This window comes from Gastrolobium bilobum, unplaced genomic scaffold (assembly GCF_033153095.1).
Source record: "Gastrolobium bilobum isolate Gb01-03AN ecotype WA unplaced genomic scaffold, APGP_CSIRO_Gbil_v1 utg17219, whole genome shotgun sequence".
NCBI lineage: Eukaryota > Viridiplantae > Streptophyta > Magnoliopsida > Fabales > Fabaceae > Gastrolobium > Gastrolobium bilobum.
The window spans coordinates 212,973-235,714 of NW_026897120.1; the positions used below are offsets into that span (position 1 = coordinate 212,973).

The 22,742-nt window shown below is 35.1% G+C and overlaps 1 protein-coding gene across 1 annotated transcript; it reads right to left on the reverse strand.

Annotated features, from left to right (window-relative positions):
* Positions 1-16,364: 16,364 nt before the first annotated feature.
* LOC133304320 (E3 ubiquitin-protein ligase RHF2A-like) lies at positions 16,365-21,610 on the reverse strand. Its single transcript, XM_061504331.1, has 9 exons — positions 21,445-21,610; positions 20,969-21,124; positions 20,827-20,873; positions 18,409-18,471; positions 18,211-18,319; positions 17,742-18,130; positions 17,515-17,622; positions 17,058-17,418; positions 16,365-16,632 (listed from the first exon to the last, which is right to left on the reverse strand). The coding sequence occupies exons 1-8, from the start codon at positions 21,448-21,450 to the stop codon at positions 17,106-17,108; spliced, it is 1,191 nt and encodes a 396-aa protein (XP_061360315.1). The 5' UTR covers positions 21,451-21,610; the 3' UTR covers positions 16,365-16,632; positions 17,058-17,105.
* Between the last annotated feature and the right edge of the window lie 1,132 nt (positions 21,611-22,742).

Genomic DNA, 22,742 nt, shown 5'->3' on the forward strand with positions numbered 1-22,742 from the left:
GATCTTGACTTAGATACTTGACTTATTCAAGTATAGGTGAGTTCGTACCAAGTGGTTGTTTGAATTGTCTATGTGATTAATGAATATTGATGTATTCATGAATGCCTATGATTGATGGCATTGCACCTTTAAGTAGGTGTTTATATTTGTGAGGTTGTGTCTTTAAGGAAAGTTTGCATACTTGGTGGTGAGACAAAAGTTGGTTGGAAGCTTCGACCAAGTAAGCCTTCAAACCTTGGGATTTATCCATTTATTGTTCCACCAAGCCCTGATAGGGTGTGGTTATTATTGGTGTATGTAATTACAATAGAGTAGTTTAATACATTGATATATGTATGTGTATGCACTGAGTGTGGCATAGGAAGGTGTTTTCCTATGTTTTGTTTGTTGCATGACGATGCGTAATTCATACTTAGTAGTTTAGCTAGCCAGTAGGACTATTTGCATTTGAGAATCCTTAGAATGACGACAGTACCAGAGGGATGTCTTATGCAGATATTTTACACACTGCATGGATATGTATATATTGTATTATTTGTTATTATTGTTTTTACACTTGAAGAGAACCTTGGGGTGGAGGAATCCTCCAAGGATCCTTGGTTTACTGAAATATTTATCTCAGCCCGTGTTGTGGGGATCCCCTTTCAGGTACAGGCACGACTATCATTGTTGTTTATGTTTTGTATATTATGGACTTCCATATAGCATGTTATTTTGGATGACTGTAGCATCATATGTTTATGTAGTCTTTTTTGAGCATATGTATTGTCGATGCATGGAGGAGGGACTTAGCCTATAATCATAGTTATTGGATACCTTTCATATTGTTGATGCATGTAAAGGACTTTGATTATATGTTTTATATTTGCTAAGTTCCTAGTTAAGTAATTATTAGAATGTTGTATATTCTGAATTGATTCCTCGATGGAAGGACTTGTATGCTTATTTGGTAAATTAAGATTGTATATGTAATAATTTAAACTGTCTATCAGGTTGAAATAGTTATAGTGGAAACTTATCCCCAAATGTCCGAAAAACAGACGAAATATTATCCGTTTTATTTTGATGATGTTGGTAGGATATTACCACCCTTGTGTAATTAACTACCACCATTCGATAATTGGAGTCATGCTATTTATGGGAACACCATGGCAATCTCTTATGAATTTTGTATGATATATTATGCTAGTTTAATTATTCCACACTTTATTCAATTATAATTACGGTTTTGATTTGTTTATAAACACGAAAAAAAAATTAAGCTATAAACGTACGTTTTAAGAAAAGAAAAAATTAAGCCATATTTAATTCAACTTCTGTGATTATAACTACGCTTAATATCATACATAATGATAACAAATCGGTTCTAGAATGGGGTGTTAGACTACTGTTGTTTGTTGAGCTATAAAATAATCCTCTCCATATCCTTTCAAAGCTTTATACATGCTTTTGAGATAAGCTGGAGACTTGATAAAGATGGTTCTCCTTTAATTATGATCTATGCTCCATTAAACCTCAATTTCAATGTAAGTTCTTTTAAATTATCTTTTATTTCTCCTAACTCCCATAACCAATCCAAGCCAAGAACAATGTCAGCCCCTGCTAAATCAAACAAAAATAAATCTTGGTGTATCTGCAACTCTTGCATATTGATGACCACTATCTTACATACTCTTTGACAATTTATATTCATCACCTATTTCTACTTGGTATAAGGATGTCTTAGTCACAAGTAGATTCAATTTCTTTGCTACAATTTTCGCTATAAAATTATTGGATGCACCACAATCAATCAAAATCGCAACCTCTCTTCAAGCCATTGTTCTCCATGATTTCAAGGTTTGACTTCAAGTAATACTGTGAACACCCAATTTTGTCCCAAATTTTTAAAAATGACAAAAAATAAAAAAATAGAAAGAGGGTTGTTCATTTTTGACACTATCACACTGTTTCGGGTAGCAGTTTTCAAAGAGATATTTCTCTCAATTGAACCGTTGGATCATCCTCAAATTTGGTCGACATATTCCTCTCATATGATACTTCAATATGACCGAACTGATTTTTAAGCTAAACCCTCTAGTGTGAGATATTGTTGTCGAAAAATGGCTATCCACATTGAAGAAAATTAGCTTTCTTAAGAAGTCTCACATTGCCCACTTCTCTTTCCTTCCTCCCCCCTTCCCTCTATATAAAGAGCTCATTCCCCTTCCTTCCAACACACACTCTTAGAGGGAACCAAATAAAAAACACAAAATAAAAGACACTTGAGATTGGTTTAAAACTAAATTAGTGTCATAGTAAAAAATTTAGTTACTAATTTTCTCTACTTTTTTCCTTTTTAAAGAATTTGGGGTGGTTTTCCACAACTTGGCTCCATACACCAAGTCTTGATCATTTTTTAGGTAAGTCAATTTACCTCCTCCTTTAGTTAATAATTTTTTTTGTATGCTTTTATATTCTTTATCTGTTAGAAATTTTCTTATAATTGTCTATTTATTTTATGCTTTTCGTGCTTTATTTAAAGTTTTCTTATATAGCTTAGAAATTATATTATGGATTGATTTGGGCGTGACGCCTTGTTAATCTCATAGCTTTTTTTGGGTCATTTTGGCTGAGACAGCTTGATGACCCTAGTCTATTTCAAATTTATTATTTTGTATTATTTTATTTTATTTATAATTATGAATTAATTTTGGCGTGAGCGTAATGCCTTGTTAATCTCCTAACTTTTTGAATCATTTTGGTTATGACAACTTGATAACCCAAACTTATTTAAATTAAATATATTAAATTTCAATTTGTTTTACCTCTAGGGTTATTTAACTTTTTTTTATAAAAAATTTGCTTTTATTTTAAAAGGGATTAACTGAGTTGTGACAGCTTGTTAACCTGCAATTATCATCTCAGATTATCTTAGTTGTGACAACTTGTTAATCTGAAACCTTCAAATCTAAAACTTCTAAATGAAATATTCATTATTAAAAAAAAAATCAAACAAATCACAAATATTTCTAAAGAATGACGTAGCTTTGAATTCTTCACTGCACTGGAAGATACGTCGGAGCAGAAGTTTTTTTTCCGTCAAGCTAAAATAAAGTTTTATAAATTATTTCTTTTCTTCTTAAATAATTATATTTATTTTAAGGGATAAAGAAAATATTTTTATAAGCTATTAATAATTCGTACAATTAATATAAGGTAACCATTTTTTTAATGGATGTATCAGGGGTGCAATGGGATTAAGTTTTCACCCTTTCCTGCACATAATTAGACTCCCGAACTTTGATCTATAATTTTAAAAACCAGTTTTGCTTAAATAAAAGGTTTTCCAATTTTTCCAAAGTAAATAAAATTGGTGGTGACTCCATTGTTTTAATTTTTTAATTTCGGGTCGTTACAAATACCCATCATGCTTTGGAGGGATAGTTGTACAATTTGATCTTCAGATTTAATTTCTTCCTTATACTCTTCTCGTGGTGTCTTGTCTTGTTCATCTAATCCATCTCCCATGATCAACAAGTGCAATTGACGATATTTGCGAACATGACCTATATGAAACTTTTCATCGCAATTCAAACACAACCCTTTTGACCTCTTCTCTTGTATTTCATCCCAAGACAGCCGCCTAAGACCTTCCCATTGTTACTTCATATACTTTTGTGTTGGATATATGCTCTTTTGGTCACTAAAGTCCTATTGGACTTCAGTGACACTTGAGCCCATGAGGCTTAGGGTTGAGTTATGTCTAAGACCTAAGCGTATATATTCATAGTTTTCTCCTCTTGTGCCTCCAAGGTGAACAGATCATCAGAAACAAACCAAAGAGGCAGACGTTCATCATCTGAACGAGTGCCCACACACTTCCCCTTCCTCCTCGAGAGATAGTTTGGAAGATCTGCCACAGTCCAGCTTCAAGGAGGTTGTTCGTGCTGCGGCGCTGAGGTGAGCTGTTCGTGAAGAGGAATCCTACAAGGGAAGATTCTACACGAGACCTGCGCACCGAGAGGTAATTGTGAAACAAGGATGATTCGGTAAGCATACCAATGTACTAGGTCCTAAACCGCTTCCGCATAAATCTAAGATTTCCTACAATTGATATCAGAGCTTCTGGCTGTACATTGGTATGTGAATCTAGTTTCACTATTCATGTAATTAGTTTTGCTTCTTGAAATGTGGCACCTAGGGTTCTAGGATTATGGTATGAATCTAGCATGTGTATTTTACAATTCATTTTCATAAAAGTTTAAATTTTAATCGGTAAAAATGCTTTAATCCATGGTTAGGGTCTCTCGTGTATTTCTCGAATTGTAACAAGGAGGCTAATCCCATATGATTAGGTTTCCTCCTTGCTGTTTTTGTTTATTTTTGGAATTTCTGTGTATTTTTTCAATATTTTGTAAAAGTTCAAGATCGAGAAATCGTGAGGAAGATGCGCAGTCAGCACTGTTGGAGACTTTTCGAGGACTTGACGATCTAGGAATGGGGCAATCTATATATGGTTGGAAAGAAGACAGAAAGACGAACGCAACGGTGGGTGGATCGCCGCCATCAGAGCCTTCACGCTCCTCCACAAGCGGCTGAGAGTGGCCGCCACTCTCCGGCAAAGAATGGGAGAGTGAGGGAGCGTCCAGCCACCTTTTTGGGTGGTTCCGGCGGCGGTGCACTCGTCTCTACGTGGCGGTCCTTCCCCTGGAGTTTCAGCCTGATTTGACTTCAGGTGACGGCGCGACAGACCTGACGGCTAGGGTTCCTCTTTCGCGTCCTAGGGTTTCTCGCCAAAGGATTGGGTCTTTGGGCTTTTGGGCCCATGAAACCCTAAAGGGGCTTGAGACAGATACTATGGGCTAGGCGAAAGTCGAATTCCAAAGTTGTATTATTTAATTTAATTTAATTTAATTTTGTTTAAAATAGGAAGGCCATGGATTAAAGTAATTATGATTTATTATTTAATGCTTTTATTGATTGGTATAAATTATATGATTGATAACATGCTTTATTGCGATAACATGCCATATAGAATAGGTGGTGCCATATTGTTGCATAACTTGTATGATTGCATGAGCATAATAGCTATTATGTCTTCAGCGACTAGTATGATAGTTATTATGGGATTATTTTGATTTTAAATCATCCTAAGAAATTAATTAATAATTATTATGATTTTTATTAAAAATCTAGATTAATAATTGAATTAATTAATTTTGGATAATTAACATCAAGACAAATAATCGTTATGGAAATTATTTTGATTTCAAATTATCCTCGTAAATGATAATTATTATGATTGTTGCAATCTAGATTAATAATTAAGTCAGCTATTTGGATGATTTAAATCTAGAAAAATAATTAGAGAAAATTTCCTAAGAGAATTCTTTTATTTTGCGAGTAATTTGTGGGTTTTCTGAAATGGTCATGGAATAACACACGCTGCATACAACCTTCATGTATCATGATTGTTTGGAGCACACGCTGACGTAAAGTGACCGGATTTCAGGACCTTAATGCTTTCAAAATTATGTTAAGCTTACTGCACGTTTATCGGCGCTCTTACTTATATAGTTTTTGAAATCAAACAAATGATACTCTCAATTAAATAATTCTTGGAAATTAGAAAATGTTTCTTATGTTAAATGGAAGAAGATTTAAATTAAGAGATTAATTTAACCTTCAAACGCATTATAGGACCATTAATAAAATAATCATGTGAAGTCCCATCGAATAAGCATGATTGGATTTTATTAGATTGGACTTAAATATCTATGGGAGGAGATTTAAATTAAGAAATTAATTTAACCTCCAGGCGCATTGTGGGCCTATCAATAAAATAATCATGTTAAGCCCCAACGGATAAGCATGATTGGATTTTATTGGGCCTTAATAATTTCAAAATTTTAATAAAGTATTGTACGGCCCATCGTCGATAATACTAAGTTATTAAAGATAATTTTGAAATTAAACAATGAATTCGACTGGGCTTATGAAAATTCTCAAATAAAAATGTTGAATGGGTGAAGGTTTTAAAAATTAATTAATTTTAAAACCTGCGGGCTCCATTTGTGGGTTTATTAGTGAAATGGTTATCGCTGAAGCCCCATCGGATAAGGATAATCAGATTTCACTAGATTAAATCTTAATAATTTCAAAATTTTAGTAAAGTATTGTACGGCCCATCGTCGGCAATGCTTAGACACTAAGGATAATTTTGAAATTAAACAATGGTTAATTACATTCGACTTTGGTAAAATTGTTAACCCTCCCATCGAGGCTCTGGCAATGGCACTGAAGGCCCAAATAACAATTTTGGTTTTTACAAGTGTCTTGCCCATCGTAAGCCTGGTAAAGATAAACTGAAGGGTTGTTAACAATAAACAAGAGTAGTTATGAGAATCTACTCGCAATTCGTTTGTTTATTGCATTATTTGTTTGTAATTGTGTGCTTTATATGTTTTTCAGAAAATATCTTAGAAATGATTTTGAGTCGAAAACCTCTAGATGGTACCAACTATGAATAAGTGAAAAGCAAATTTTTTTGATATTGTTCTAAAACATGGAAGCTAAAATTTGTTCTGACAATGCGAGGGCCATAGCAACCTGCAGAGGATGCGTCTTAGGAAACTAAGATGCATTTCTCAGATTAGGAAAGGGCAGATATGGTAGTTCGCTGCTATATTATTGTCAGTCTTTCCAAATACTTGCAGAAGCAAGTGTACATGATTAAGAGTGGAGTAGAAATGCTTCAGACTCTTAATGACATGTTTGCTGCGTCTAGCAGCTCTGCTAGACAGAATGCATTCGGTGCAGGTTTTGCTAAGAGTCTTGTTAAATCCAAAGGGAAACCCAAGGGTGGTAACAAGAACAAAATGACTTGGTTATCAGTTGTCAAACCAGTTGCTATGAAGAAGCCGCAAGGCAAGTTCTTCAAGTGCAGACTGAAGGGATACTGAAAGAAAAATTGCCCAGAGGTGATGAAAAGAACCTGACATGGGCATATCAAGGCCTGATCAGTGAATGAATTATTGATTCAGGAATCACTGATTATGTTTGTTACTCTTTGTAGTAGTTCAAACATGGCATACCTGTTAGCAATGGACATAGATATTTTAAGCTTGAAAATGGGAACTTGTGTCTGCATTTGCAGTAGGACAAGTTATTTATAAGACTATGGTTTTGGGTGACTGTTTATTTGTTCCAGATTTCAAGAGGAATTCAATTTTTGTTAGTTGTTTTGGTTAAAACATGGGTTGACAATGCAATTGATTCCTCAGTTACATTTCGAAGTCCATCTTCGTCTTGTTTGTTCTGGTACATTGTTCTGGTACATTGTTTCGAAGTTCGTCTTGTTATGTTGAATGGAAAGGATGATGAACAAGGATTTTCACCAAATGAAACATAACTTTGGCCTTTGTGATTGAGTCACATTATCTCAAGTAGAAAATATGTTTTAGTTAAAAGAGGGACTGAAAGTTCAATAATCTTTTAACTAACAGCTACATGTTAGTCCTATTTGGAAGGTAAAGTGGCCAAGCAATCCTACAAGGGCCAAGAAGGTTTGCGCAACTATTCAACTGGAACTGGTACATACTAAAGTATGTGGACCACTTAGCGTTCAGACCAAAAGAGGTGATGAGTACTTCATTATATGAATGTTTACTCTGGATTTGGACAGATGAACCAAGTGCGCTATAAGTCTAAAGCTGTTGGAAATTTCCAAGAGGTTTAGTATGAGGCAGAAAAGCATGCAGGTGTTCAAATCAAAAACACTTTGGTCTGACTAAAGTGTTGGCTACCTGTCTGGTAAGTTCAGGTCTTACCTGATTTAAGAGGGGATAGTTTTTGTAACTGTCAACTCTAAGAACGCATTAGTTGAATGAAGTTGCAGTATGCAAAAATCAAACATTTCTAGACTTGGTGAAGATCATGTTCAGTTATTCATCTTTGTCAATGTTGTTCAAGGGAGATGTCTAAGAGAAGGAAATGTACCTTCTTAACTTGATTCCGTCAAAGTTTGTTGTAAAGACACCTAAAGAATTATGGAAGGGGTGCAAGCCCATATCAAACCATATTCGGATTTAGGGTGATACGGCACACGTCCTACAACAACAGTCCAATGAGATGGAATCTTGTATGGAAGAGTGCATATCTTTTGGCTACCCTAAGAGAACTAGGGATGATTTCTTATTTAGTCTTAAGGACAAGATAATCTAAGTGAGCACTCACATGATTTTCTTAAAGGAGGACTAGATAAGAAATTATAAGCTCTTAAGTTAGGTTATTCTTGATGAGATTTATCTCAGATCAAGAATTTCAGAATCTGTAGAAGCTTCATCCACTGTTCCCTTGATTGTTCAAGAGGGGATATATATATCTCTAAGTGAACAAACAAGAGAACCATGATTGGAAATTCAACATGATAATATATAAGTGAAACTAGTATAAATATTAGTATCACAGGTAAAGGAACAATATCAAGGATAAGCGGATCCTCAGGAAATTGAAGATCCATCATTTGACCCACTCTTTGTTTTACCTATAAATACACAAGGTCTAGTGCAGTACATTCGTAGTGGGAGAGAACCTTGTTAACTCTCAAGTTGTTTCTTGTTGAGTGACATTGATCCTACTAGTTACGATAATGCACTAGAAGGTGTTGTTGATCAAGTGTTGCTCAAGCTATGAACAATGAGATGAAATACTTGTATTTCAACTCCGTTCGGTCCTAGTAAAGACACCAAGAGGGGTAAAACCCACAAGGTGCATGTGGACATAAAAGGCAAAGAGAGGATGGACAGAAAGGTGAAAACCTTCAAAGCTAGCTTGGAGGCATTTTTTGCCAGACGCCATGCTTGAGTCTATCCAGATTCTCTTAGTTGCTATAAGTCTCAATTATGAGATTTCATTTTGGGAGTTGGATGTCAGGATATCTACATACAACAACCAAAAAGGTTTATAGCAAATGAGTAGGAACACACGGTATGCAAGTTGTGAAAGTCTATTTCATAGACTTAAGCAAGCATCCAGGTCTTTAAACATCAATTTTGATCAGGTTATCAAAATTTTGATTTTGAGAGAACCTTGATGAATGATGTGTATTTGTATGTAAAGGATACAACGGAAGACAGTAGCTTTTCTGGTACTTTATGTAGATGATATGCTCCTTATTAGAAACAATGTGGAGGTAATATCAAGCATAAAGAGTTGGCTAAGTTAGTGTTTTGGTATGGAAGTACTGGGGAAGCCAATTATATTCTTGGTATAAAACTCTTATGAGGCCGGAAGAATAAGTTGTTGGCATCACCTCAGGCTACTTACATTGACAAAACTCGTGCCAAAATTCAACATGAGAATTCTAAGAGAAGAATTATAATTCTCAGATGTGGAATTCATCTTCCTAAGGAGTGACCAAAGACTTCTAAGAAGGAAGAATACATGAGCAAGATATCTTATGCTTTGGCAAAGGTAGACTCACGCATATCATGTTCGGCGTTAAACCAAACATCTGTCACGCGGTGGGAGTAGTGAGATAGTACCATTTTGAACCTAGAGGAATACTAGATTATTGTTAAGCATGTACTCAAGTATCTTTGGAGAACGAGAGATTATATGCTGGTATATTCTAGTGGGAGTCTTGAAAAGCTGAGTTTCAAAAATTCAGTTATTTCAAGTGGATATTGACTCAAGAAAATCAACCTCGAGCTATGAGTTTTTCACTAAACTCAGATAGCATTAGAGGTGGATCTTGCAGACCCAGTTACTAAGAGTTTGCCTGAATTTGTGTTCGAGAGGCATGTTACTTCTTTGGGTCTTAGGAGGATCCCAGACTTGCATTAAGCAAGTGAGAGTTATTGGTTTTATTGTGCTCTTGGAATAAGACGATGAAACAATAAAATCATTTTCTGAATTTCATAAATAAGGTTTTATTTATTTATTTTGCGCACTATTTACAAACATAAAGGTCCGGATCAAATTGTGGAGTATATGATCATATGGATACGTTCATGGAGGACATGATCATAGGATCTCACAATTGATGAATGGAGTCACAGCCGTTAAATAAAGTTGGGCACTTTATTCAGGCTGCAATATTTTATGAAATGATTTTGTCCGAATCATTGTAAAATATTGGTGTGAATTAACATTCACATTGAAAGGATCAATGAGAGATTTGATTAAGGTTGTTTTTCTGTCATAAGGTATCAAATCTCCAGTTAACTATAGTTATGTGATTGCTCTTAATCCTGAGTTTATTATAAATAGGTAATCAAATAGTTTTCATTCTTTGATTTACCAACGGGTGAGGTTCGATCTATTGACGGCCAATAACTCGGTATTTTGAGAGTGAGATTATTTGATTATCGGTATTTATGAGATAAACAACATGGAATTTGTAGGATATGTCCCCTTGATAGGTTTCGGTACTTGGATATTAAAGACACTGGCCAGTGCATGTAATCCATTAGAGAAACTATCATAGTCAAGGGAATAAATAATTGATTGAGTTACAGAAAACTTGTCAATCAATTATAGACATTCTACAAAGGGGCAATGCATATTCATGTTATAAAGGTCATTAATCTTGGAGTTCACGTTCGGGCTTTTAGTGGAGTAGCGCCGAATTAGATAATCTTTCAAAGATTATCAGGAGCCTTGATCAATGACAAATGGTAGGTCCCCAGGCTAGCTCGAGACAAGGGATGGGGTATATTATCAGATGATGATAGCTTATGGGCTACATGACCTTGGGTTTACGAACTCAAGTTTGTATCTTAAAGAGCAAGTGGGAGATTGTTGGATATATGCTCTTTTGGTCACTAAAGTCCTATTGGGCTTCAGTGACACTTGAGCCCATGAGGCTTAGGGTTGAGTTATGTCTAAGACCTAAGCGTATATATTCATAGTTTTCTCCTCTTGTGCCTCCAAGGTAAACAGATCATCAGAAACAAACCAAAGAGGCAGACGTTCATCATCTGAACGAGTGCCCACACACTTCCCCTTCCTCCTCGAGAGATAGTTTGGAAGATCTGCCACAGTCCAGCTTCAAGGAGGTTGTTCGTGTTGCGGCGCTGAGGTGAGCTGTTCGTGAAGAGGAATCCTACCAGGGAAGATTCTACACGAGACCTGCGCACCGAGAGGTAATTGTGAAACAAGGATGATTCAGTAAGTATACCAATGTACTAGGTCCTAAACCGCTTCCGCATAAATCTAAGATTTCCTACATTTTGGTCATCTTACTTGTGGAAGGATTTTTGTTTTGTAGATTTGAGTTAATGTTACAGGAACCACTGCCCTCCTTTGATGTTTCTACAGAAATATGAGCTTTGGTTTGTTGAGTTATGGAAGTTGGGTTAATGACTCGTATTTGTTGAGTTGAACGTTATTGGTAGCCACTTTTGTTCTATATGCCTGATCCACTTTTTGATTGCACATTGTTTTTCTCATCCAATAATTGAGCTTGTGTCATCATTTCCATTAGTGCGTCGATTATGTGTAATTTCACTTTTGCCTTGATGTCCTCCTTTAAGCCTGTCAGCCACATTCCTTTGAGAATATTGTCATTAGCTTTCCTAATTGAACCTGAAAGTCGTTCAAACTCATCCCTATATTCAGTGACGGAACATGTTTAGTGCAAACTCAGTAGAATCTCATACTGATTTGCAGCAATCGTGGGTTGGAAGCGGTGTAGTAAATCTCATCGAAATTGATCCCAAGTTGGTTGCACTGCTCATCCTTCCCACATTGGTACCAATTAAGGCAACTACTTTTTTTTCCTTAAATGCAAAAGGCTCCACCTTTTAATCATTGAGCAAACAAATACATGCCATTATTAATCATAACCATATAATGCAGCCTAGAAGTTGACCATATTAAAGCATCATGTTAGAGGCTTAACTGCGAAGTAAGTAATGAAACCAAAAGATTCAGATTAGAAGAGTTTTTTAAAAAAAAATCATTTGAATATACTTTATGTTTTTAATAAAATATAAGGATAATATTTAAAAGATAAATAAGTTAATATTGCAATCACGTAAAATATAATAACATAAATACAAAATAAAAGTTTCTAAAAAAGTAAAGAAAATAAATGGTAAAAAAAAATTTAACAAGGATCAAGTCATCCAAATTAATACGCAAAAAACTTTCAAAGTCACCAACAATCATTGGTTCAAGAAATAAGAAGTTTGTTCCCTTTAATTATAGGTCTCCCGTTTAAGTTCTAGAAATCAAAAAAATAATTTTGAAAGAGTCATACGTCATTGATATATATATATATATATATATATATATATATATATATATATATGTTTCTGCAGTTATTGCGGATAAGTTATTTGTATTTATTCATAAAACGACGTCGTTTTGATGTTGAAATATTAAAAAAATTATAATTATAAAGACTATTATAATCTTGAAATAAATTAAAATTACAAAAATACCTTAATTTTCGTCTCAAAATAACGTCATTTTGAACTTAATGCAGATAACTTATCTATGTTTACTGCAGAAAAAACAAACTCATATATATATATATATATATATATATATATATATATATATGAATGTTTGTTAAAAACATAGCATAATATCATTAATTGCCATGGTGTGTTTTTTAATATAAGTGTTAGTTTGCATTGTTTACCTCTCAACATTTTCTACTAACTGAAAGTTGATGCCCCATAACACGTGGTCAAAACCTCAATTAATTAGATATGATTTCAAGTTAAGTATCAATGGAAATATTGGAAAGGTGCGCGCAAATCTTTTTTATAGCGAGGCTTAACTATAGTCTGTAGGCTTAACTTTTAGTGGCGGTTACATCAACCATGATTCCCTAGCGCAAGTTAAGACATAACGAATATACTAGAGGACATATGCCACACAATTTTTCTTTTATTTAGTTATTTCTAATTCACTTGCTTAATTAAATAAATATTTTTTATTGATAAAATTTTATAAATATTAATCATATTATGTATCAGATTTTATAAAGGAATTTATCTTTATATATTAAATTAAAGTACAATCTATTAAAAATAACTTAAGCCCATGATATTACATAAACTAAATGATTGCGAGGGGGATTGTGCACGTTTTTTTTGTATAAACAGTATACAATTGGAGTGCGGTTGAAGAATCCATTGAGGGAGGTTAACAATGATTTGGGTCACAACTGTGATAAATGAGTTTAGTTCTGTGAGGTTGGAGGGCAAAGCTAAGATACTCTTGCTTTCCACCATGGCTTAGGTGTGTGCCCCTGGCGCGTGAATTAGCTACACTATCTGACAAACGTCGAAAATTGTCGGTGGCTCTAATTATAAAACACTCACATTAAAATTTATTTTAAAATTTTTAGTAGTTGATATTTATTAGTAGTAACTTCGTGGTTGTAAGTGGGTTGGCAATATATCTACGTTATTAAATTCCAACAGATCAATGACTCAATCTGGGTATTGAATTAAGGGAAAATTTCAAAATATTTCGGATAACTTTTCTCGTAATTATTTATTTTTTTTCCAAAATTTTAAATTATTTATCTTCCTAACTTAAAGTTTTTTTATTATTTACCCCCTAAGTGAAGGGATAAGTGATAAAAAAAACTTTACATAAGGGAATAAGTGATAAAAAAAATTAAATAAAAGTGTAAATGATTCAAAAAATTTATAAGTGATAATTAAAAAAATTCATAAGGGAATTTTTTAGTTTTCCTTTGAACTAATGGTTCACTTATTCAACCTATGAATTAGTGATTAAATTTAAATTAAATTTATATAAAAATATGTAATAAATATAAATAGTTTGACAATCAAAGTAATGTAATTTAGGAATATTTATTAACCGATCCAAATCGATTTAAACTGCAATGATCAAATCGAAAAGCAGATAATTGAATTAACCAAAAATTAAAAATTAGCGTATTTTAATTATATTGGATTGGATCGATTTTTGGTTTGATTGGTAAAAACTGATCCTATACAAACCGATCGAATATATTATGTTTTATTATTTTTGAAAAATAGTGACTTTGAATCTTGTTATTTTATAGACTTGAAATCTTGTAGGTTATTGATAGCAAACTATTTTATTTTAGTTTTTATTGTCTATTAATCTATTTTAACTCTTCTTGAATTTTAAGACTTGTTTTAGTGATTTATAACTTTGAAAGACTTTATTTCGATATAGCTAGTGAATTGTATGGTTAAAATTTTAAACTTTTCAAAAAATCGAAATCAATCCAATACACACAGCGAACACCCTAATTTACTCTCCTTTTCAGTTCCGGATTCAATCGGTTGAACTGGGCTGGTCGGACAGATTTTTTTAAACTATATAGACTTGACCTTGCTATAATGCGTGTTTAAATTTGATTCATTATTATTGTAAAGTTTTTATACTATCATATAATAATATGTTAAAATATCATGAATGGAATGGTCAAATTCATTTAATCATTTAGCAATAAATGATTGAAAGAGCAAAAAATTATGTTAACAACACATCAAAATTAAATCCATATAATATATTGTCAAAAATTGGTGTGCCAGTATTTGTTTTTCTTCGTAAGGTTACATATTGGAGGCCTCAAATTCGTCTTGATGTGGATACATAATGACTTTAGGAAGAAAAATGACTTTATAAAATGTAGCATATCTCCACGAGAATAATATGGTCTGGCTTTCGTTTAGAAAATATGATTAGAAGACCACTATGCGGAACAATTTTGCATAAATCGGTACCGACTTCTCAAGATTTAGTGTCTTTATTACCAACCACTTTTGGCTTAGTGACTGTATCAACAGCCACCTATGATTTCTTTTGGATTATAGAATGTATATTAAGTTTCAGATCGATCCTTTTTATTGACCCAAATAATTGATGGAAGAATTCTTTGGGTCCCCAGAGGATTGACGGTGCAGACTCCTTGATTTCATTGCAGATAGTTTTTTGTTTTTTCCCAGTACACGGGTCTTGAGCAGATAACTCAACAACATAAGGGTTTTTTTATTGTGCAGATTGCTGCTGATCTTGGAGGAGCCCCCTACCAGGAGCCTCTAATAAGTTTAAGAACGTCAATATTCCAATTTATATGATACGCCTCACGTTCTTCAACCTTACTCATGACAAGAAACTAGTTGCAAACAAGAGCAATGAAATCTACTATTACGTTATTTTGTTTATCAGACATCGCATGAATGGATGTGCCGGGTACATCTCATAATTCAGATTTATACTTTCAGATTTATATTCATAAATCTAATGTGTAAGTTTGAGACATTGGTTAAAATCGCGCATTTCTTCCACACAAAATAATAAAAATCATGCATTACGATCACACGGCAAAACTTAGGTAGTATACATCCACAGAGGAAAGTATTGGCACGGGTGCCACCACCCCCTTCACCTCGCTACTAGTTCCTAGATATGACTTCTTTAAAAGTCCGAAATTTAAAAAAAATGAGTCATTTCAACCGTTAATGAAATGGGCTTGCAATTTCTCATGTTCATGAGAAATTCAAATTTTCTTACAGAGAAAGAAAAGGGTGGGATCCACCTTTAAGAAAAAAATAAAAAATAAAAAAATGAATGACACAGACATCGAAGTGAGAGTGATAGAAGAAAAGACTTCTCGTGCAATACGAGAAGAGAAGTCTTTTTCCCTAATGAAATAATCAAGAAAGCAAATTTTAATAAATCCACAATTTCTTATGAATGTGCATTTAATATCAACCATAAATTTCCCCCGCAATGAATGCTTAATCTCTTAAGTAAGCATTGACCGTCCACCAAGAGCTACTGTATTTGCCAAGACCTCGTCCAACAAAGCAGCCCTTGTTCGTAAAAAACTCTTTCGCAAGAAATCCTTAACAAGCTGCAAAAAGCAACATCTCATCTCCCCAAATTGCGTTAAAGAACCACAATTGTTCAATTAAGATATATTCTATATTCCTAGAAAACAAAATACAAGATCATAAACAGGAATCTATCAAAATAATCGAATAAAACAGGAAGCATAACTCGCAGTAGTGGACCAGTGACAACAACTTGCAAAAACACAGGAAGGGTGGCTTGCTGCAGTAATGACTACTAGTTGGGTAGGGTGCACACTAATAGTTCGCATAACAACCAAATACAATTTTCAGGAAATGACTTTATGCTCCAATTAATGGAAAGTTTAAAAACAGTGCTGAAAACTTGCAGATCATAGGAAGGGCGGCATGCTGCAGCGGGGTAGTAACGAGTCTAACAACTACTAGTAGTGTAGAGTGCACATTCTTTATGGTGTTCGCATAACAATCAAACAGAATTTTCAGTAAATGATTTTATGCCCTAATCAATGGATAAGCTTAAAAAAAGTGATTCATCTCGAGAAGTAGAAGAAACACGGTACTTTATGAAAGATTATCTGAGGAATATCTATAAATAAGTTTACAAGTTTAATATACAATCATATATAGGTTTCCTAAGTTTCAAACAAGAGAGACCACAGCTGCCTTTTTAAGTTCTTTATTTCCAATATCACAATATTTGGTCATCTTCTGCAGGTCAATGGATTATCACTTGCCTGGCCTGCGCCAACCAATAGGCAATGCACCACATCCACGGAATTTCATATCCCCCAATGGGCAATTCTATTTCTACCTGATACCAGAAGAAACATCTATCAGAAAACCATTCTAAACAACTCTCAATCTGGTAAACAAATAGAACACATGCAAGCAATGTAATGGTAAAATTGGAACCAATAAGACAGAGACAGAGAGAGAGAGAGAGTTTCCAAATCCACAAAATGGATTAGCAAAATATCTGCCATGCTTTCTCAAACAACAACAAAAATTTCAACAGCAAAATCTTATGGGGAATATACTGCACATACATATTCGTAGATTCATGCACACAATGACTAAAAATAGAGAAAGCCAACAAAGAAAAACAAACTATCTACGAAGAAAATGTGGAACAGTTATTGTATTACAAAAGGAAATTGTTCTGATGAGTTGGTAATCAGGACATGTCGAATCTCCACATTAAATAACTCACAGAATTCAGCAAAATTAAGATTTTACCTTTTAGACAAAATAAATCTCAGAGTTCATGCAATTCCTTCTATATGCTTAATTTGAGCTAGAACCTGCAGTACAGGATGTTTTGGTGTTATTGTCTCTTAAAAGACTGTTCCCTTCAGTGTCCGTTAAATGCTGATCATTTGATCCCTGAACTGAATCATCCTCTGCATTACTTGAAGCAGAATTGCTATTGTTTCTATCACTGTCCTTGGTCTCCAGGCGTTCCATCATTCGAGACACAGTTGCAATCCCTGCATTAACTTCTCGCCTAACTTCAGAACCAAGATCAGACATAGAAGTGTTACGAGAGAACCATCTCTCCTTCCACCCTTTTGTGCTCTTGGAAATTGACTCTTTGTATCTGAAAGATGGGGGAAAACATTTCACGTCACAATGGAAAAACTCTTCAATTGTATGACAGCCACATGCTATATAGAATATTCAGTTTATCCACTACCTAGTTGACACAGCATTTAGTTTAGATTTCAGAGAATCTGAAAATGACTGGAATTCTGATGGCCCTGCTCTGTCTTGACTACTCGGAGAAGACTGATTGGGAGATCTCCTGTTTGAAGTTTTAAGATCTAACAGTTAAGAACATCTGAAGCCAGACAACTATGCAATTATGAACTTAAAAAACATTTGAAAATGATCCAAAAATTCACAACGAAAAATGAAGATTACCTATTGTTGTAAGATGATCCCTGATGATCAGTAGCTAGGGCAATAGACCCAGATCCAGAAGCAGACACCTGGTCAGCTTGAATGGGAGGAACTAAAGTCAGCTGTGGTGATTCTTCTCCAGTTGCAGGCGTTGAAGATACAGTGGCAACAGCAATTGCAGGAGTTGGTTCACCATCCCCCCTCTGAGTTGGAGAGGAAGAAGCAGGAGCCATCGGAGGTGAATTAGGATGAGTCGAAAATACCAGAAAATGTGGGCGACCTTGAGCTGATGACCTGTTCCTCTGGCCTTCCCTTCTAGCAATGTGACGTGCTCGCCCCATTGCTGCAGCTGCAGCTAAGTGTTGGATTATACGCTCTTCAAGATCGGCATCATTTGCTCCAACTGGCAACTGCATGAGAACACAAAAATCACATAATGCATGATAACAGTACAAATATGCTTCCCAACTAGCATAAGTAGACTACAAACATGTTGTAACTCAAAATCCCCCAGAGTTGGGTGATGAAATATTGTGGCATTTCTTGATGGGTTGAACCTAAAGTTCCTCTCTCTTTCCACTGCCTCAAGCAATTCCTGGCTGCAAAAACAAACCAAAAGTGCATAAATAATGTCAGGAGCTGAAGAACAAAATAAACAAGTATAAAGATCATTGAGAAAACTACAAACCTCGTTGGATCTTTGAGACTGATAGATTGCCAACACATGGGGCACTGGGAGCTTCTCTGACACCTACAAGATAAAAAATAGAATTCAGGACAAACTCAAACCCTCCAAACATTGCCAAATGCTTCAAACAAACATGGGTCCAAAATTCTATTCAAATGTTAAACTGCAGAACAAGGAAGAAATATGAAAATATGTATATTCCCAACAGGGGCATTTTAGCAATGAAATATCCATATCTACAGACTTAAAAAATCAGATATCAATACTCAATAGTAAAAAGTATGCCTAACTTTAACTCATCAGACACAGACTGGAACACTGTCCAAAACATTTCTTTTATTTTGACTTGGACAGCAATGAATTCAACGAAACCCAAGTGCCAGAGCAAGTTTACACGGAAAAGGAACCACATGTGCAACAATTGTGTAAGGTTTGAAATTTTGATTCTGGAATGATACTAAGAAGTTCCTGTTATTCCCGGGACATTGTTGAAATCAGTTACCCAAATGTTAGGAAAACATATTCATTACGCTCTAAACAACACAATGTAAACTTATATTATGAAAGTTTACGCCCTACTGGTCCATGGTAGGGATGACAAAAATGAGACAACACATCGGGTTGGCTCGTAACCCGCAAAAAATGAACCAAGTTGGGTTGGCAAGAATGAGCTGACAATCCGAGCCAGCTCCCGCGGGTTGAGGGTTTACATTTTTAATTAAAAAAAAAATACAAAAAACTAATATCAAAACTCAAGCCGTCACTTTCTTTCGTTTCTCACCACTGCAAACCATTGCAAGGGATAATAACAAAGGTTTAGAGAACAAGAACAAAAAAAAGAACAAAAAATGGTGGTTAATATGACGAGGAGGTGGCGGCGGCCCAGGAAATACGAGGTGAGGCTGGTTGTAAAGAGCCTCCAGGATGCGATCTGCTGCGGGACTCTATACAGAAAGGTTCCAAATTGACAGTTGAGGGTCCCAAGTTGACTCTTGGCTCTTTGCGACGGACTTCAGTCGCCAGAAACTTCACCAAGGAAGCAGACATCGAGGTTGACGGTGACGGCGTCGTCGTTCACTAGGACAAGGAGTTTCAGTGCGTCTGCAATCTCAACGCCTAGAAGCACAATGTATTCCACACATTTTCTTGAAATTGTTTTTTGGAATTTCCCCTCTGGTAGGAACTTTTGTGCAGTAGTTGACTCTTTTGTCATTGTGATTTTTGTAAAAAAAAAAATTCATGGGTTAATTGGCTTATTTGAAATATTTTGTTTCAGTTTGACGGGTTGATTGGTAACGGCATTGTGTGGATTCATTCTTATTTGTCTAAAAATAATTTGGATTCATTCTCTATTGCAAGGATTGAATCAAAGGTCAAAGAGCAAGGTTCCTGTTCTTGGAATGGCGTTATTGAATATTGCAGAATTTGCATCTTCAATTAGGGTTTAGGGTGCGTTGCATCTTCAAGCAAAGGTTATCCTTTACCGGAATCTCCAAGGATAAGCACGTGCATTGCGATTTCGCTATAAAACTCTGCTTCTCTCTGTCGTTTTTCTCCGAAGATGGTCTTGTTCAATAATTTAGTCTGGGTCTGGTAGTCGCGGTTCAAATTCAGATTTAATTTAGTTTTTCGAGCTAACCCTAACACGGATCAGGTTGGGTTTTCTGGCTCGTTTTTTTTTTCGAGCCAACCCTAACCTGGCTCTTTTTTTTCGGGTTACACATGTGTTGAGCCGAGTAAGTCGGGTTGGCCTGTTTTGCCAACCCTAGTTTATGGTTTATAAAGTTTGTTGGGCACGACACTTGATATTTTGAGAAACTTGAATAACGAGATGAAAACAGGTTACAGAGCCTTAGACAATGATGATATAATGACTTCACGGACAACTACTGTTTGGTTGGGGCTATTGACATAAGCCCTAAGAACTATTGGCAATGGCCTACTCGAGCACCGGGTCTTTCACACCTTTATATCCGTGTTTTTGATTTACTAAAAGCAAGACCAGTGAAAATAGGACCACGAATGACTCCTTCTAACTTCCAAGAACATCATTCTCATGTCTAAATTTTTTATATTTCCTCTTTCAGCCGGTAGTAGTAATAGCTTATTTGGGCTTTAGCCTATCTTTAGGTACCACTCATACAAGGCCTGTTTTCCTTCGAAATCAGGACAGAAACATATTTATAAATAATCTATCAAGGACCCCATCTTTCTTTGCCACTGAAGCAGATCGGAAAATAGAAAACCATATGAGATTATTACTTGAGGAGACCACAATGGTCTCCAAGAAAAACCGCAGAAGCTATAAGAGTTGCAGTGTGATGCAATGATGAGTAAGCAAAACATCCATCGTGCACCATCAAAATTAATCCCAAGATTGACTCAAAAGATTCAATAGATGAAGCCAAATGGAAATACCATTCCAGAATGCATTGAAGATGAAACTCGTGCTTGCAACTTGTCACCTGCAGGAAGAGTATGAGCAGCTTGTTCAAAAGAGTGGACACACAATCATCACATACCATAACAGCCAGCTAAATTAACACCTAAAGAGTCATACCGTGGAAGGATCACTATCACAGAAGGCTTCAAGGCATATGCTGCAAGCATCGTCACAAGCATCCTGTATTCCACCCTCCACAAAAGCAGCAGCAGAAGTCAAATGCGCCTCAGACTTGGAATTATTCTCAGGAATATTCTCTTCCATTCCAGGTCCCTAGAAAAACAACACCACTTCCACATCAACACAAACAACAACATTCCAAAAAAATCTCAACCGAATAACAACGAATCAAGACACTCCGCCTCACAAAAAGGATCCACCGGAGCAGAACACAACAAAATATAATCCCAAAAATAAATAAATCAAAAATCAAAAAATCCCTCACAGGGAATCGGATCAAATTAAGAACCTCGGCAGATATAAAACCCTTAAATGAAAACAGATAAGCATGAAAAAATAAAAAGAAAACAAAATTCTCGGGAACCAAACAGGCTAAGAATAAAGTAAACCGCAGTTATTGAAAACGGTGTTACCTCCATAAAGAATCGCGTAAGATTGCGCGATGAAGTAGCGTAATAGATATGTAATTGAAGAAAACCCTAGCGGGCGCTAACGAATCAGAGAGAGAGATTTTTCTCTACGGTGCGGTGCGGTGCTGTGTGGTATGGACTGAAGTGTGCGTGGTATGTTACCCTTTTCTTTTTGTTTTACTTTTCGTAAGAAACCAACCACCGAGTCAGCTAAACTTACCTTAACTCGGTCTTGGTCTTCTGCTCACTGTGCTTCCAACACGTGGCATTCTCACGATTCTCTTTGACAAGTCTTTCACCTTACACGTCATTCTCTTCTTAGATTGGGTTGGGTTGTGTTGAGTTGGGTCATCAACTCATAAAACTTATAACCTGTCATCCTGTCCTCTTATACGGCATGGTTCATCTAGCTGTATTTATATTTAAATTTTTTTATCAACTTTTTTTTTTTTTTTATGGGAGAGGATATGCTTACCACCAAAAAAATTTATAACTCTTACAACTAATTTAATCATCGTTGATTTTCGTCAATTTAACAGTTCTAATTTATTGGGAATTAATAAATGTGACACAATAAATATTATTAATTTATAACCGTTAGTTTGACAGAAATCAATGATGATTAAATTAGTTATAAGAGTTGTAAATTTTTTTGGTGGTAAGTGGATCCGTTATTTTTTGACACCTATGTTCATATATTATATTTTTAAATGAGTATAGTATATTACAATCCCTCAACCATTCTTTAAGTTATTTGCAATAACTATCAAATGGTAAGGGTCAACCACTCATCCATGAACCAATTTATGTTTTGATAGCCAAACTAGAAATATAAAATCATGGATGTGTCTCCATGTGATGTGAATGTGCAAATCTTAGGCAAACATCCTAAGCCCCTTTTCATCTAATTAGATGAACTATGCTGTAATAAGCGTATAACTTTTCCCAAAATTGAATGGGTACCTGACCATTGACCAGTGTTAATAGTTCCAAACATGTTACTATTAGCTACCAAAGACCTAGACCCTTTGTTTAAAATTTATGTTCCTGCTAGAAAACTGCCAAAAGCCCAAAAAGATTAGCCCATTCCCGAACATTCGTAAACGATATGGCATGAAATTATAACCCTTGCAAAAAATATTGAAGAGATAGGGTATTGGGATTTGGAATTATACACCAAATTTTCAGCCATTACAGTTGTCAACTTAGTAATCAGTGTAGTAATCAACGAGCAAAACAAGTTCGCAACTTGACATACAAGCCGCAGCCGGCACCAAAATTGACTTAAACTTTGAAATGCT